This window comes from Semicossyphus pulcher, unplaced genomic scaffold (genome assembly GCF_022749685.1).
Source record: "Semicossyphus pulcher isolate SPU_LCO1_2020_fin unplaced genomic scaffold, fSemPul1.0.p SCAF_19, whole genome shotgun sequence".
Taxonomy (NCBI): Eukaryota; Metazoa; Chordata; class Actinopteri; order Labriformes; family Labridae; genus Semicossyphus; species Semicossyphus pulcher.
This window is the reverse complement of record NW_027211692.1, coordinates 15768045-15782953: the sequence shown is the minus strand read 5'-3', so window position 1 is coordinate 15782953 and position 14909 is coordinate 15768045. Positions and strand designations below refer to the sequence as shown.

At 41.6% G+C, this 14909-nt stretch overlaps 1 protein-coding gene across 1 annotated transcript; it reads right to left on the bottom strand.

Annotated features, from left to right (window-relative positions):
- Positions 1–532: 532 nt before the first annotated feature.
- septin4b (septin 4b) lies at positions 533–14735 on the bottom strand. The gene is made up of 11 exons (XM_069668073.1): positions 14308–14735; positions 7403–7499; positions 7205–7291; positions 6989–7112; positions 6681–6815; positions 5730–5847; positions 5467–5568; positions 4688–4784; positions 4378–4540; positions 3976–4072; positions 533–2157 (listed from the first exon to the last, which is right to left on the bottom strand). Exons 1-11 carry the CDS (start codon positions 14341–14343, stop codon positions 2089–2091), a joined length of 1125 nt encoding a protein of 374 aa, XP_069524174.1. The 5' UTR covers positions 14344–14735; the 3' UTR covers positions 533–2088.
- Positions 14736–14909: the final 174 nt, after the last annotated feature.

The window sequence follows — 14909 nt, the reverse complement described above, 5'->3', positions numbered from 1 at the left end:
TTATTTTCATAACTATTGGATAAAAACTACAACTACACTGTCAAAATAAAAACAGGATTACAATAATTATAAGATTAAATAGTTGGGGGTGACTTACAGTTTTTCTTGTGCTCATGTAGCTTCTTCTTCTTCTGGCCTCTGAACTGACAAGATGGCGTCAGATGACGTTAACCTAGCTAACTGATGGCTTCAACAGTTATTTAGATGCTATTAGCTTAAAGACATTTATCACTTCAAAAAACAAAGTAATATTAACACTTAGATATCGGCACAAGTAGAGTTATATAACATTGATTTCTTTTGGAAGGAACTGAAACGTTTATCTTAACATTTAAGCTGCAGTTTAAACGGTTCTTATTTCGCGTTACATGAGGGGGCGGAGCCACAGGAGGTCGCTGCCTTCAAGTCACAACTCGGGAAACAAAACCCCACTCACAACAGGCAGGTAATAAAGAAATAATGGAATCAAGCCATGTTAATATAAAGCACAACGCAGTGTCTGACGAAGACATTAGTTTTTATCCATATTTTATTACAATATTAGAATTTGTACAGAATGTTCTCTCCATCCGCATTTCATTTATAAATTTATTACATAAATATACTTCAAAAAGTAGAATAACAAAAGACAAATTTAATACAAAACAAATTCAGAAACCAAAATAATACCTGACTCTGGGACGAAGCTTGAGGAATGTTTTTTTTTACATAACAAAAGGTCACACAACATGGCAGAGTCATTTAATTGAAAAAACAAAAAAATAAATTTGTATTTGGAAAATACAAACTATTATCAAGAGGATCAGGTTGATCCAATCATTTTGATCATTAATCGTGGCTTTGATACGTTTTTCACGTCAGTATAATAACAAAATTCACACTTAGAAAAGGGAAATCAAAGATGTAGGACAATTGTTGCCTTTGGTTATAAGAGAAACATTAAGTGATGCAGACTTCCAACTTAAGAGTTCCCTTGAGGAAATAATTAAAACCAACCAAAACAAAAAAAGAATCCACCTTTTCTCTTATATATTTTCCCCAACAATTAAGTAGCTACATATTTTCATTGCTCACAAATAACCCGATCACTTAATTGATCTGCAATCTGAGTAACCTTCACAAAACACATGCAAAAATAAATACACTACACGGCCTTTGATGCGACCCTCCCCTGGACGCTCACTTCATGCAATAAGGGTCTTGTCCTAATCACCTCTAACGACTAACAGGTGTCACCAGCTCGCACAGGTGATGGGTCTGTTGTGTGATTAACGAGCCTTAAACAGCTGTTTTGGATGTTTTACAGACTCCTTGTCATGTAAAAAGTTAGATTATTTAGACGTTGATATGGTGATCAGTAAGCATTGCAGTGAGTTAAGACTGGCCCACACTGAGCAGAACCACGAACAGACGTGCTGACGGACCGCAGAGGTGGTGACTTTTATAAACATGCTGATAAAATTAAATTTAATTGAATCTAAACCAAATAAAACAACAGGAGCCTCCCCTGAAGGAAAATAATAAAACAATCATCCATACAGTAGAACAAATGTTTATGAGCGATGTATAGAAAATTAAATTATAACAATATATATGCATGTTGACCCTTTAAGATAGTAAAAATAAACACTTGCACCAGAAAAGTGTGCTTAATAATCTGAGCAGGTCACCATATGTAAACCTCATATCAGACCGTATATAAAATAAAATAAACCCTGTGATCAAGTGGCTAAATAAAGTTCAGATATTTGAATCGTCACCTTCCAGCACATTACAGGTGACTTAAAAACCCTCAAACTAAAGTAATGTATTCTTTAATTATATTAAACTTCAGACAGAACAGAAAACAGTGGAGTGAAGGTGGAGTGTTTGCAGCTGTGGAGTCATAACGTCAGAGACTCTCGAGAGGATAAAAGGAGCCGTGAAGCCTCAAATGTCAGAACATCTTACCACCTCCTCGCAGGTCCCTCATCCATGTGTTGTTGATAGTGATGTCAATGTCCTAGAGAAGAATAAAGGTTTCCTGGGTGTTTTTTTTCCTATCCCAGTTGCAGACAGACATGAACAAAGTGGGGTTGTTGTCCTGTGTTAATAGGCTTCCTTCTGAGTGTGCATTTGATCCTGGATCCTCTGCAGCATCTCCTGCATCCGCCGCAACTGTGAGAGAGGACGAGACGAGTGTCAGTTAGAACCACACTGCATGCAGCCTTTTGTACAAGCTAATTATTAACACATGACCGCACACACAACAGATCAATAACACTCGGGAGATCAGTCTGCTCTTTCTAGATCATGTGACCTGTTCTGAACGACTGCTGGGAACAACCGACTCCTCCACCTGCCTCAACCTGTTTTCTACAGAGTATTTAATATTGTAAAAACTTAAACTCAAAGCAGTTATTATTATTTATTATTATTATTATTTTTAGGGAGGACAGAAGACATTGTTCTGTTAAAAATCAACATTTGTTCCAGGAAAAGCGTAGGGCGTTTCTGCTGCCTGGGCTGTGGTTTTGATTTGAAAAATAGTCACATATTTCAGCCAGTGGCAACACATTTAGCTTTTTATAACTTTGACAACACAATGACAGAGTAGTGTCACAGATGGGTTTATTCAAACCAAAAAACTAATGATTCAAGTTAACAATTTTTTGCATTAAATTTGATTATTTTTTCTATTATTTTCTATTCTATTTTTATATTAGTCCTTAAATCAAATATGAATCAATAACTCATTAGGTTGATTACACAACATTTCCTGTGTGTAATCCTGACACATATTCCTGCCAAAAATGTGGTGATATCATTAAATGTCTTTTTTTACAGTCAAAATCTTTATCAATTAATTTAATTTAGAGAAAAAAAAGAAACAAATAGTCACAATGAGATGGTGGAACAAATATGTAATTGATTATTCAAATAGCTGCCATATAAGTTTCTGTTGATCATCTTATCGATTGCTCATGGCAAATCTATTGACATGTTATCAACACAAAAAAATAAAAACAACTGAGGGCAAACGATCTCTTTATTTGGTAAAATAAATAGCTTTGGCGGGGGAAAGGGAGGGAACTTGAAGGGCTGTGATAATTCATCATGAACAAAGGCGTCATTGGCTGTATGTCTGCTCAACTTATCTTCAGTTACCTTTACTGGAAGATCGTCACAGTGACTGAGCTCATACTGCATGAATATAATTAAATTACCAATAACCTAGAAGAACTAATAATAGAATACTTCCTCAAACCAATTCCCACTACATTAAATATCCTGACACAAACTATCCATATCATATTTCATAGTTTCATTTAGCCCTTGAACTTATCATTGAATTTGGGTAACTTTGAACTTAAAAGTGTTACCAACCCAGAGTTAGAATCGGTGTTGACTCTTTAAAAAGTGGCATTTTTTATTAATACCCAGCACAAGGTTTAATCCGGGTTATAAGAACCTTGAAAAAAAGCTACAAAACTAGGTTATTTTTTGAAATGTAATGAACAACCTCCACATGTCAGCCAGCTCCTGCTGCCAGTGTAAAGGCTAATTTACTGACAGCACAAGGGGCTCAAAGTAAAACATTTAACATTGTTTCAAGTATCAGTGTTGCTAAAGTTACCTGGATGTAACTGTAGCTCTATGAGTATTCGCACGCATAAAACAGAACTTTTTCCCTACCCAAAGGTCAGAGGACTTGCAAGGAAAGGGGAAAGAGGGTTTCAATGTATGATTTACACAAATTCATGTTTTGTGAGGCTACTCATTGTCAGCCTCAGAAACCATGACCCGAGTGTGCTTCAAAGATCTGAAGAATAAATATAATCTGTGGGCTAAAGGCGCTCAGAGGGCTTCATCGGCCATGTGCTCTGCGTGTGTCTCTGGGCTGGGCTCTGAGTGCTCATGGTGCTCAGTATTGTGTTCAGACTTGTGATGCTCGTGATAATGCTTCGAGTCCGGTTCGTGGTCGGCGTGCCGTACCTCCTCGTCTTTCTCACGGATGAGCTTTTCTGTCTCGTCTCCCATTCCGGGCACAACAGGGATGGGGAAGTCTGTGCCGCTCTCCCTGGTGAGTTTACTGAAGAAAGATGCAGGTTGTAGAGGGGTTTAACGTGTTTGGAAAAAGCTCAAACATTTCTATTATTTTAAGTCAAACTCGCAGTTTCAAGTTGCATCCACGATCTAATCCACATCTCAAACTGTCTACCTAAAGCTGCAGACAGACCTCATCCTCACTTTACTGCACTTTTCTACAAACAGGAAAATAAGAAAATGGATGCAATCATTAGCATTTTCTCTTCATAAATGTTAGTCCTTAAATTTCTATATATTCTTTATTTTTAATTGCAGTATATTTGTGTATTTGCTTGAGTGTGAGCGTACTTGCGGTTGCGTTCCTTTACCACCATGCGGGTCATGCTCTGGATGCACTGGGCTCTGTAGTTCTCATAGTGAGTCTCCCGGGTCACGTCCTTCAGATCTTGCATGTGTGTTCGAACGAGCATGTTCCTCAGCTTCACGAAATCACAATGTGCAGAGTTCTCCACTGAAAACATCAGTGTGAGGATCTATTATATATGTACATCAAGCCAAAAATGAAAGTATGGTCCCTGAAGGCTGAAAATGCGACAAATAATCTTAATGAAGTTTTTATTTTCTTTAACTCGTGATGGACCAGGAGAACAGGTCCTACCTTCTACGATGCCCCAGGGGTAGAGTCGGCCTCGCACCCTCTTCCCTTTGGCCTCCACCACCGTGTTGCTCCCGATTACTGCAAAGGGAATGCTCTCCTTGATGGGAGAACCGGAAAGATCATAAAATAAAAACAATGTTTGGAGGAAGGGGAGACTGTAGATGAGCTGGTTCTTAAGACACAGTGAGTGATGCTGTAAAGACTCCTGATCCTTGTTACCTCCACTTTCAATCATAGATTACTTCCTTCATTTTGAATTCTTCCCATTCATTATTGAAACTCCTCCATCTTTTATTTCCACTTCTCTCTGCTGTATCGGAGGCGACGCAAGGATGGAGGCATAGAGAGAAAGATGCTGGCACACTGACTGTGTCCTGGCTGCCAGCTTATGAAGCCAAAAAGAACAGTTGACTCATCATGACTGTGTAGTGAGTAGTGGAGCGAGCGCCAAGGTCTTACATTACACACTCTGTACATTCATTCCTACAGCACTTCTGTATATTAACTGGATCATTTGCTTTGGGTCAGGGTTTGAAACAGGATTACAAAATACATCTTTGTCTCAAAATGAAATGCTGCCATGTGCAAATTAAAATGTATTATGATATACTGTCTATTGCTAATGTTTTTATTCTTATCTGTTGAAGGATGCATGAGAGCTGATTCAGATCTGATTGTTACAATAAACTAACAGCATGACTTTAACAACCTGCAAACCCTGAACTGGAGAGAAGACAATGTAAAAACAGAAGCAGAGAGAAGGACACATGGTAGCTCACCTTCAGCTCTGTGTCCTGCTGCTTGAAATCCTCATCTTCATCAGAGTCACAGTCAGGGAACTGGTATATCTTGATACCGTACTGCTCAATCTCCTCTCGGATCTGTGGGGTCAGAAGCAAAGGAGTTAAAACATGTATTTTGCATTTTCAGTGAAATAATGGAGAGCTTGATGAATAAGTTCTGTGAATCCTTTTGATGTAATTGCAGTGTCGTTACAGGTAATAATATAAATCATCAGTTTATTGACTGAGATCAGCCTTGCCTTGAATTTCTTTTTCTTGACCTCACTGGGGGTGAGTGTGTCGGCTTTAGCCAGGATGGGGACGATGTTAACCTTCTCATGTAGAGCTTTCATAAACTCCACATCCAAAGGCCGGAGGCTGGAAGAAATATGAAACATACAGACACATGAAGTGGATGGAGATGATAAAAATAACACCTAAGGTATCTAAACGCTGCATGTGACGTCTATAGCTTTAAGGTCATATTTCTAAAAACAGAAATTATATCTATCAGAAAGATATGAAGAAGAATTGTGTGTTTTTCTATCAGTAAACATGTTTGTTTTTAGCCTGCCTGTACTGTTTGTCTTTACCCTGAAGGCACTGATGTTCCATAACAATTGAATATAATATGGTGCATCTGGTCCATCAGAGGTTTGCTCTCTAAGTGACCTCTTTGATTGGAGTAATAGCCGAAGCTGGTCAACAGAGGGAGCAGTCTCTCCATCACTATGACTTCTAAAAATGCACTGCAGCATTACTTGAGTGGCTTTTATTTGTTCTTTAATGACACCGTGATGTGGAGCAGTGCATGTGCACATATGCAGTGAAAAGTACCACATCAGCACCCAGTACAAACGATTGATCAGAGCAAATGCACTGCAGCAGAAATAAATTCACCTGAAGGCAGCTGAGAACGGCTTTAACTCTCGACACGAGCGAGCTGCATTAACAATTTATAGGGCTGACTGCACTGCAAGTGTACACTGGTTTTGTAGTTATTTACAGTATATCTCAATTACTCAGGTGGCTGTGTGAGTGCGCAGTAAAAAAGCTGTGTATGAGCATGCATGTAACTTAGGGACAATGAAGGCAGTGACTGATCTGATGCAAATACAGGCAGAAAGGGGTTAATATTCCCCGTTATAAAGAGTGATAAAAGAGAAAGAGAGGAGTAACTCCTCTATGAGAGTACTGCAGATTTGTCATACCCATGGCCGAAGGGTGAGATAAAATAGAGGCAGCAGTGGACGCGGTTGTCCTGGATGTTCTTGCGGTTGAGGCCGCTCTCGTCCCTGAAATACTGCTCGAACTGCTGGTCGATGTAGTCCGCCACTGACTTCCAGCTAGAGCAGAAACACACGGGGACACTTAGTCTCTGAGGCAATGCACTTTGTGGAACTGCTGCACATGACTTTTTAAACACAGCAGAGCTATAACAAGATTATCAAGCTGCACTCTGTGAATAGTGTGATTTAGTTTCAGGTTATTTTATTCATTAAAGATGTCAGACATGTACCATTCAGTGTTGTTCACAGCATCACCAAACCCAGGGGTGTCCACGATGGTGAGCTTCAGTTTGACACCTTTCTCCTCTATATCCACTGTGTGTTTGGTGATTTCTACTGTTTGTGTGATTCGCTCTGCATGGGGAAAGGACACAAACTTCTTTTTTAACAACATACCATATTGTGTCATTTTTTTATCAAATAAAAACAGGGAAAAAAATCCTCACCTTCAGCATTGAGCAGCTTTCTATCTTTGTAAAGATCTGTGAGAAAGAGACTGTTGACGAGAGTGGACTTTCCCAAACCGGACTCCCCTTCAAACAAAGAGAGAAAAGAGCCAGGTGTGAGACTTTGATGACTTAAGATTAGGTTTCCCTTCCAAATTAAAGGATCAAATGTCAGCTAATGTGAAAAGGAGGATTTACCTGCCACCATGAGCGTGAAGTCAAATCCCTTCTTGACTGACTTGCGGTGCACCTGGTTCGGCAGCGTCGCGAAACCCACATACTCCTTGTCCTGGTCCTTTAAAAGCACACAACGATGTAATTAAACATCAGGGACACACACATTACCAAGAATACATCACTGTGTACAAAGGATCTTTCAACGGTGTTATCCAACACTCCGAAGTCAGTTTGACACACACAACTTAAGCCCCCAACACAAGCAAAGCAAACAGCAGCAGAATCCCAATCACAGCCTGTTCAACCGAGAGAAAATAAACCTTTTCTTATACAATGTCGCACAAGCTGACACTTCCTGTTCATCAATTTATAGACGAACTTCTCAACACTTTAAATATAAACAAAATCCCCCTAAAGCAGAACCACAGAGATCTTGCTCCGCCTCTCTGTGTCTTGGCAGTTCATCCTTGTGTTACCTCATTATTGTTGTACGGGTCGTATCGACCCCAGGGACTCTTGGGTCTGGTGGGACTGAGGGGGGACGGCAAGTCAAACTCCACACTCATGCTCAGCGGCAAACTGGGCTCGGAACCTGAATCCGACTGCGCCCTCCCCGCCACAGGGGGGCGCAAATATGACGGCGTGTGGGGGCGGTCTGGGCCCTCAGCTTCCTTGTCTGCATCGTGAGGCTCGTGCCCAAGTTGGTGTTGTTGTTGTAGGTGCTTGTGGTCATGGTCATGTTGGTGGTGGTGGTGTCCGTGCCCTCCTTGGTGGTGAGGGTCGTGCATAATGTTCTCCACCTCTGAGTCGTCTGATTGGCTCGAGTGCTAGAGAGACGCCACGGTTGAAGGGGATGGACGAGGCAAAAATGAAAGGGTTCAGGCAAAGACGGGTGGAGAGGTCAGGTGTTGACGCAGAGAGGAAGGGATGGAGATCCAAAAGGCAGAAAATGCACACTTTTAGAAACGGTCGTAATATTTTAAGGTGACGGAAAATAGTGTAACACTTAACTCAAATTTAAAGTATTAAACTTGTGTTAAATGAGTTGTTATACTTGGGCGTAAATCTAACTGTACATTTCTTACAGCAGAGAGTAATCTGGCAGAAGGTTTTCCAACACTGAGAATTTAAAACCTGCTGACTGCTTTATAAATTTTGCAGCACTTATGTGTGCCACAAATGGCCTCTTTATGGTTCTTATTAAAGGAGAATGAATATTTCAGGCATTAGGTACATAATTTATACTTTAATCCTGGATTTCTAGCATTAATACACTAAGCTGTCAGGAAGGTAAATTATAAGTAAGTGGACGCACAGCTGAAGGGACTCCAGTTACCACAGACTATAGTCTCCCTGCTACATGAGCACACGGATAAATAATGCAGCGGCCCTCTGAAAGCAATGAGACCATTTAACTTCAGCTGTTGGCCCGTCCTGTTACTGACATTATGTTTATGCACTTCACATTAGCTGAAGGGTCGATGTTGAGTGGCTTGTATAAACTGTATTTTGGAGAAAGAGACAGTCGAAGTTGATAAAAGTGTTTTCGGGGTCCTCGCTGGTACCTGTTCAGCATCATGGTCCCTGCTGTGATTAGCCGAGGCAGGGCGAGAGGGGTGCTCATCTGACGAAGAGTGAGCCTCGTGGTCACTGTCCGCCATTGCAATTGGGGCTACGGTGCACTCTGCAATCTCCAACCCGGAAGGGAGCACACAAGTAGGTAAAGAAGTCATGACAGGAGGGCAGAGGGAGCAGAACAACCCAGAGAGTCCGCCATGAAGAAATAAGGTGCATGTGGTGCGAGAGGCGGGAGCACGACAACAAGAGAGGTGAATGTGTTCAGGTAAGACAATGAAGACAAAAAAAAAGATGGAAAAAATTAAATGATTAAACAAGGCCAAAGCAACCACATGACAAAACAACATACCATTTAGCAGAGCAAATGGTATGACTGCAGAGCAGATTAGACCACAGTGTGAGAGATGATTGAGCGATGCATAATGGCGTTCTGAGGGCCGTCCTTTCCATGTTGTCTCCCATCTTGATGTTGGCATAATATGGCTTCCGGCCTAATGATTCTCTGATATTGCCCTATCCAGTGTTTCAGGCACTTTTTAAAAATGCACCAGTGTCAGTGCCAGCAGGTAAGATTATCTGTGCCAGCTGCAGTTACATAATGCAGAGTGTCATTAATAGTCTGTTGAAAATTTTAACACCACAATTAGACACACAGAGACACAGACACGATTCTGCATGAAGATTTCACTCATCGCTACAGCAGCTCTGGATTAGTTCCTATTTAAAGTAGAGAAAATCAAGTGTGATCAGTTTTGACAGACTTCTCCAATAAGGTAAAAATGGATGGATGTCATCCTCTGTGGTTTTTGTCCTCCATGCGCATCCTGTAGTTTTAATTATGCTGGGATTTAGAGCTTTAGGGCAGAGGACAAATTGATTGTTTTATAGTTTAGGAAATCGGTGACCTGCTTTCCTTTGCTACAACCAAAGCACAGAGATCAATATCCAACATGGTGGATCCAATGACCTAGAAGGGCTATTGCAAAGCTCTGCAAACTTTGCTGAAATGCCGACAAGTATATAATAAAATTCCATACTTTTTTGATCTTTTAAAAAGCTTGTGGGATCGAGCTGATTGTCTTCCACTAAATCAAACATAATCTCCGGCTGAAATCAGAACAGCAGCGTATAGGGAACAACTTTACAAGCGGATCATAAAACTTGCATCACAAACTCACAAACCACTCCCACCCTCCATCTACACTGAGCCTCGCCTCCTCTCTCGCAGAGCCTCACCTGTGGTACCTTTTATCAGCGTGTGGAGCCTCTTCTTCTTGCCTCTGCGTTAACTGCTCTTCATGCCCACTCCAGCAGGCAGTAGGAAGCAGAAACCAGAGGCTCCAGCATTTATACGCCTCCGTCCCAGAGGACGCAGCGCCCTTCAGCCCCATCGAGCCGCTCGACGCCCCGGGACACTGATCAGCAGCATTGATGAACCACACGTCCCCGCTCACAGGCCACGCACCAACCCACACATGAAGTACACCCTTTGATGCTGGATCTACTCTTTGCTGTTTAACACTTTTTTTTTATCACATATGCCACAACAAACATAAAAAGCAATGTAAACATAGATGTGATTCTCCATGTAACATTAGCCACTTTACATTTACATTAATGGATCACTCCAGCAAAGCAAGTCCTAAAGGCACATTATAGGAGCAGCCAGTGAACACATCAGATTGCTGCTTAATGATCACTAATGATATACTAAAAATAACCCGCCATGCTAATGAGTTCACTAATTAAGCTAATAAATGAATAAATAATGAATAATTTATATTCCAACATTCTTGTCTTGACAAACCATATTAAGCATTAAGGAGTGTTCCTCATTCATGTGCAAATGTATGCAGCAAGTTGCTCCAACATGTAACCTGGCTTCTGTCTCTGCAGGACAAACACCATGATGACAAAAATGTCTGAGATTACAGCCTCACTTAACAGCTTAACATTTCTCCTCCTTCATTACATGTCGGTTACCTTCAGGAGGAATGAGTCCACACTTTTCATGAAGTCAGCTTTCACTCAAGCGGCATTCCTGAACCCTGAACACACCTTTTGCGCAGAGTTCCTCCTCTAAGCGACACATACTATCTGGTTACACTGTGTTTAAATGAGGCAGGTAGTAGATTCACTTTCCACATAGCACTCTAAAGCAGCTTTGAAACACAAACTTTTTCCTCTCCCACTGAACCTGAGTCAGGCCATCAGCCCATAATGTTATTAGTTTTTATATTAAAGTCTGGAGAAAGGAATGAGTTCCCTGTAAAAGGGATTTTATGTCTGCCTTGTAGCCAAAATCACATTAATTTTCTCTTGAGCTCCATTTTTTGACATGACCGTCAGCTCAAACAAAAACATATAAAGAAGATATATTATATCACAAGAAAGCAGATGCACGAGATGAGCAGAGATGAACGCGGCTCAAGAACAAAGTGTTTGTTATGGAGTCGTTGTAATCGATGACATCATGCTCAGGCAGACAGTCCAATCAGAGCTGCTCTGTGATCGTGGCACACAGCGAGCGTGAAATAAAAACAGCTCGGGGTTTTGACGTTTGTAGTCCTTGAAAGAGGAATGCAAATTATCTTAGAAGCTCAACAGAGGGGAGAGATTTCATCAGCTTTTACTGCATGCACTTTTCCACATGCAAACGTTTCCACTAGTTCAAGATCCTAACTTTATCAAACCATAAGAGGTTCTCCTGTCACATAAAAGCGTTAGCACTGGATCCTTAAATTTAATCTCTACTCTTTTTTCGTGACTGAACTTTGAACTTGAACGCTTTTCGCAAAACCACCTCAAACCCAGCGGCAGTCCGCGTCCTGTGATATAACTCATCAATTCGTCTGAAAAAAATGCACATTACATGATAAATATGATTTGGCCTTGTTGTGTTACAGAGTGAGTTTGTGATCAGCAAAGTGTAGGCAGATATCTTTCAAACCAAAGCCTATAGAAAACCAATGCCAGGCCCGTGTGTGTGAAAGAAATCAATATAATTGTGAAACATATGATTGACTGGCAATACACACATCAATCCAGTTCTGGTGAGCCAAACCAGGCACATTAACGGATCCCATTACGACAACCCTTTCATAAACCTCCAGGTTTGTTGTGGCTTGACCCTGTGTAAGATTCACAGAAATGTCCCTCATGCATAAACTGTGATATTAATTACGCGGTATGAAAACAGTCTTCTATAACTAGAATAAAACCTAATGGGCTCTGACATCAATTTCACACATTTTCATTATAGGCTACAACACAGAGTCTCCCACCGGAACGAGTCACAGCTGAGACCTGAACCAATTACAATTTCCATAACTGGCCGCACTGACATTTACGCTCCTCTCGAGGGTTTGGTTCATCGTGGCTAATAATAAGAAACCTTTAGCATGAGCGGCGCCATGGAGGGTTTGTCTCTGTTGAAACAGAATAAATGAGCCTCAGACCAGGTGAGACTGCAGAGAGGCTGGTTCAGGTCCAAAGTGGTATAAAGCAGCTGAGGGCCTGCCGTCAGCGAGACAAAACCTCGGAAATACTTACAAAACAAAGAGCTCCAGAGCTGCTATGTGACAAATAAGCAGAACTTAAGTCACTTGACTTTAAATACTTCCTGTCATTTAAAAAACGACATATTCATTCACATTTTCTGCATCAGCCAAGTAAAAGCAACGCAGCAAACATTCAGTCCTTGGTAATGACAACACATCTTACTTTGTCAGCTGCTGCCTCTTTGGCATTTCCTGCTATACTGATATAACTCACATGCTGAGCATCAATCTAAGATCTCCGCTCTGGAGGAGACGCAGGCCTGGAATGTCCTGTTTGTCATGTGACTCGAGGTAAGTGGCAACAATTTGACCCCAGAGCAGTTTGTTGCGTATACAGTGCAGACCCAGGCATCCAATCATTTTTAATGAAATTTAATAAGCAGTCTGAGGGGCTAATGGCAGGTTGGTGCACAGCTATAGAAACAAATGATACCCTTTTAGGCCCATCAAGGAGGCCATTGTAGGAAAGTAACCTCTTGAGGATGTGGGACATATTTTATGATGGGAGTAAAACCTTCATGGCGAGCCCACTCAGTCCCTGAACAACAATTGAAGGACATGAAACCCAATGCAGCATAAAAAAAGTTGTGTGGTTTTGTTACTGTTGGATGGTGGTAGTGGGTTTCCGCTGCCACACTGCTGATGGATGATGACTTGTTGCGTGAAACACAGCTCTCAGGGGAAAGACCACTTTGAATTGTCCCTGCATGACATGGGAGGTGCAGTCAGAAGCTGCCAGAGGTCATAAAGAAACTATACAGTAAGTTGTTATTTACCTTCTGTGATGAATACGAGTTCAGCTCAGGAGGCAAGCCTAAAAAATATCTTCAAAGAATGTTCAATCATTTTGCTCGGAAGCGATGCTTTCTTAAATGTAAGCTGGTGAAGTTAGGGAGATGGTGCACACAGCAGGGTTGCTGTTACAAACTTAGATACACTGTGATCTTAAGAGGAAAGCATTAACAGAAACAACCCTCTATGTTTATTCCTGTTTAGTGAATGTTTAGGAATGCACAGGCTGAATACCAGTGAGGTTTCCCCTTGTGGCGAGGCCAGTAGCAGGTGGTGAAGTGAGCCATGTGCGCTCTGTGTGAATGCTGTGTTTGTTTGGATGGTTAGAACAGGGCTCTGTGTGAAGCTGGCCCAGTACAGGGCCAGTACAGAGAGAGAGAGAGAGAGAGAGAGAGACAGAAATAGTCACCCCTCACCACACACACACTCCCACAGCTATAGAGCTGATGCAAATTCCCATGTGACCAAAACTGCGCATATTCAGTGCAACAGAAAACATAAATATTGTTTCTGTCTCCATTACTTGTGCAGAGGATGATAAAACAAACAGAAGACTTACATTGCGTGCATCTTTGCCCCAAATACATTCATGTCTGTTTAAAGTACTGAGCAACAATGTGTTCCCCCTCCACACTCTCAGTGCATTAAGCTGTCACACCTGATCAATACATGTGCGCTTTAACATCCGAGGGTACCGGGAAACGCTCAGAAACTGCACCACAGTCACGTGCGTAACATATTCCAGCTCCTCTCAGCAGCTCAGCAGAAAAATGTCATTTCTTGCGCCAAATCATATCTGAGGACAAAAGGCCGGTCACATGCATCCATGTGAACGGTCTAGAGTGTGAGGATAATCTATAAACTGATTCATGTGCATGCACAGGAGAAATCCTGCAACCACAAACAACCATGTTGGAAGAATACACAAAGCAAATCACACACAGAGAGACACGCTTAATTGCAGGGTCAGCAAGAAGAGAAGCAACAAGCACATACCTCTGCATCACTGTTTCTTTCTGAATTAGCTGCCATACTTTTCCTTTCGAGCCAAAGAGTTTTCCCTTTAGTTTCAGGGACAGACGGAAGAGAAACCAGTAAAAAGGCCTTTGAAAGCTCCTCAGACAGAGTGTGACTTCTTTAGTTTCAGGACACCCCACGTTACATAAGAGCACCTATTTTCCCTGCCTCACCAATCAGATGGCATCCAGCTTTCTTTAGCAGCCCGCCATCCCCCCCCCTCCAACTTGGCCTGGAAGCGTCTTTTTTTTTTTAACAGGTACACCTTCGATCTCTGCCACTCTGCATCTGGAGCATTTCAAAAGCTCCGCCCTGCTCTGGAGTTGTGGCCAATCTGCGGCTGATATGCAGATGAGCATGCAGCTCAAGTGTCTGCAGAGCCGTCCTGACTTTGGAAGAAGAGGTAACAGCAACATCTGCCCTGTCGTCTGGCTACAGGCCTGCTGTGCTTTCATTCTTAAAGCCACACATGTGAGATCTCAACACCATGATTGCACGCAAACACAAATAAAATCAAACATCAAACTTGCATAAATGATGTATAGATGTGTCCTAAATTATTCACAAAACAACTGTGAATG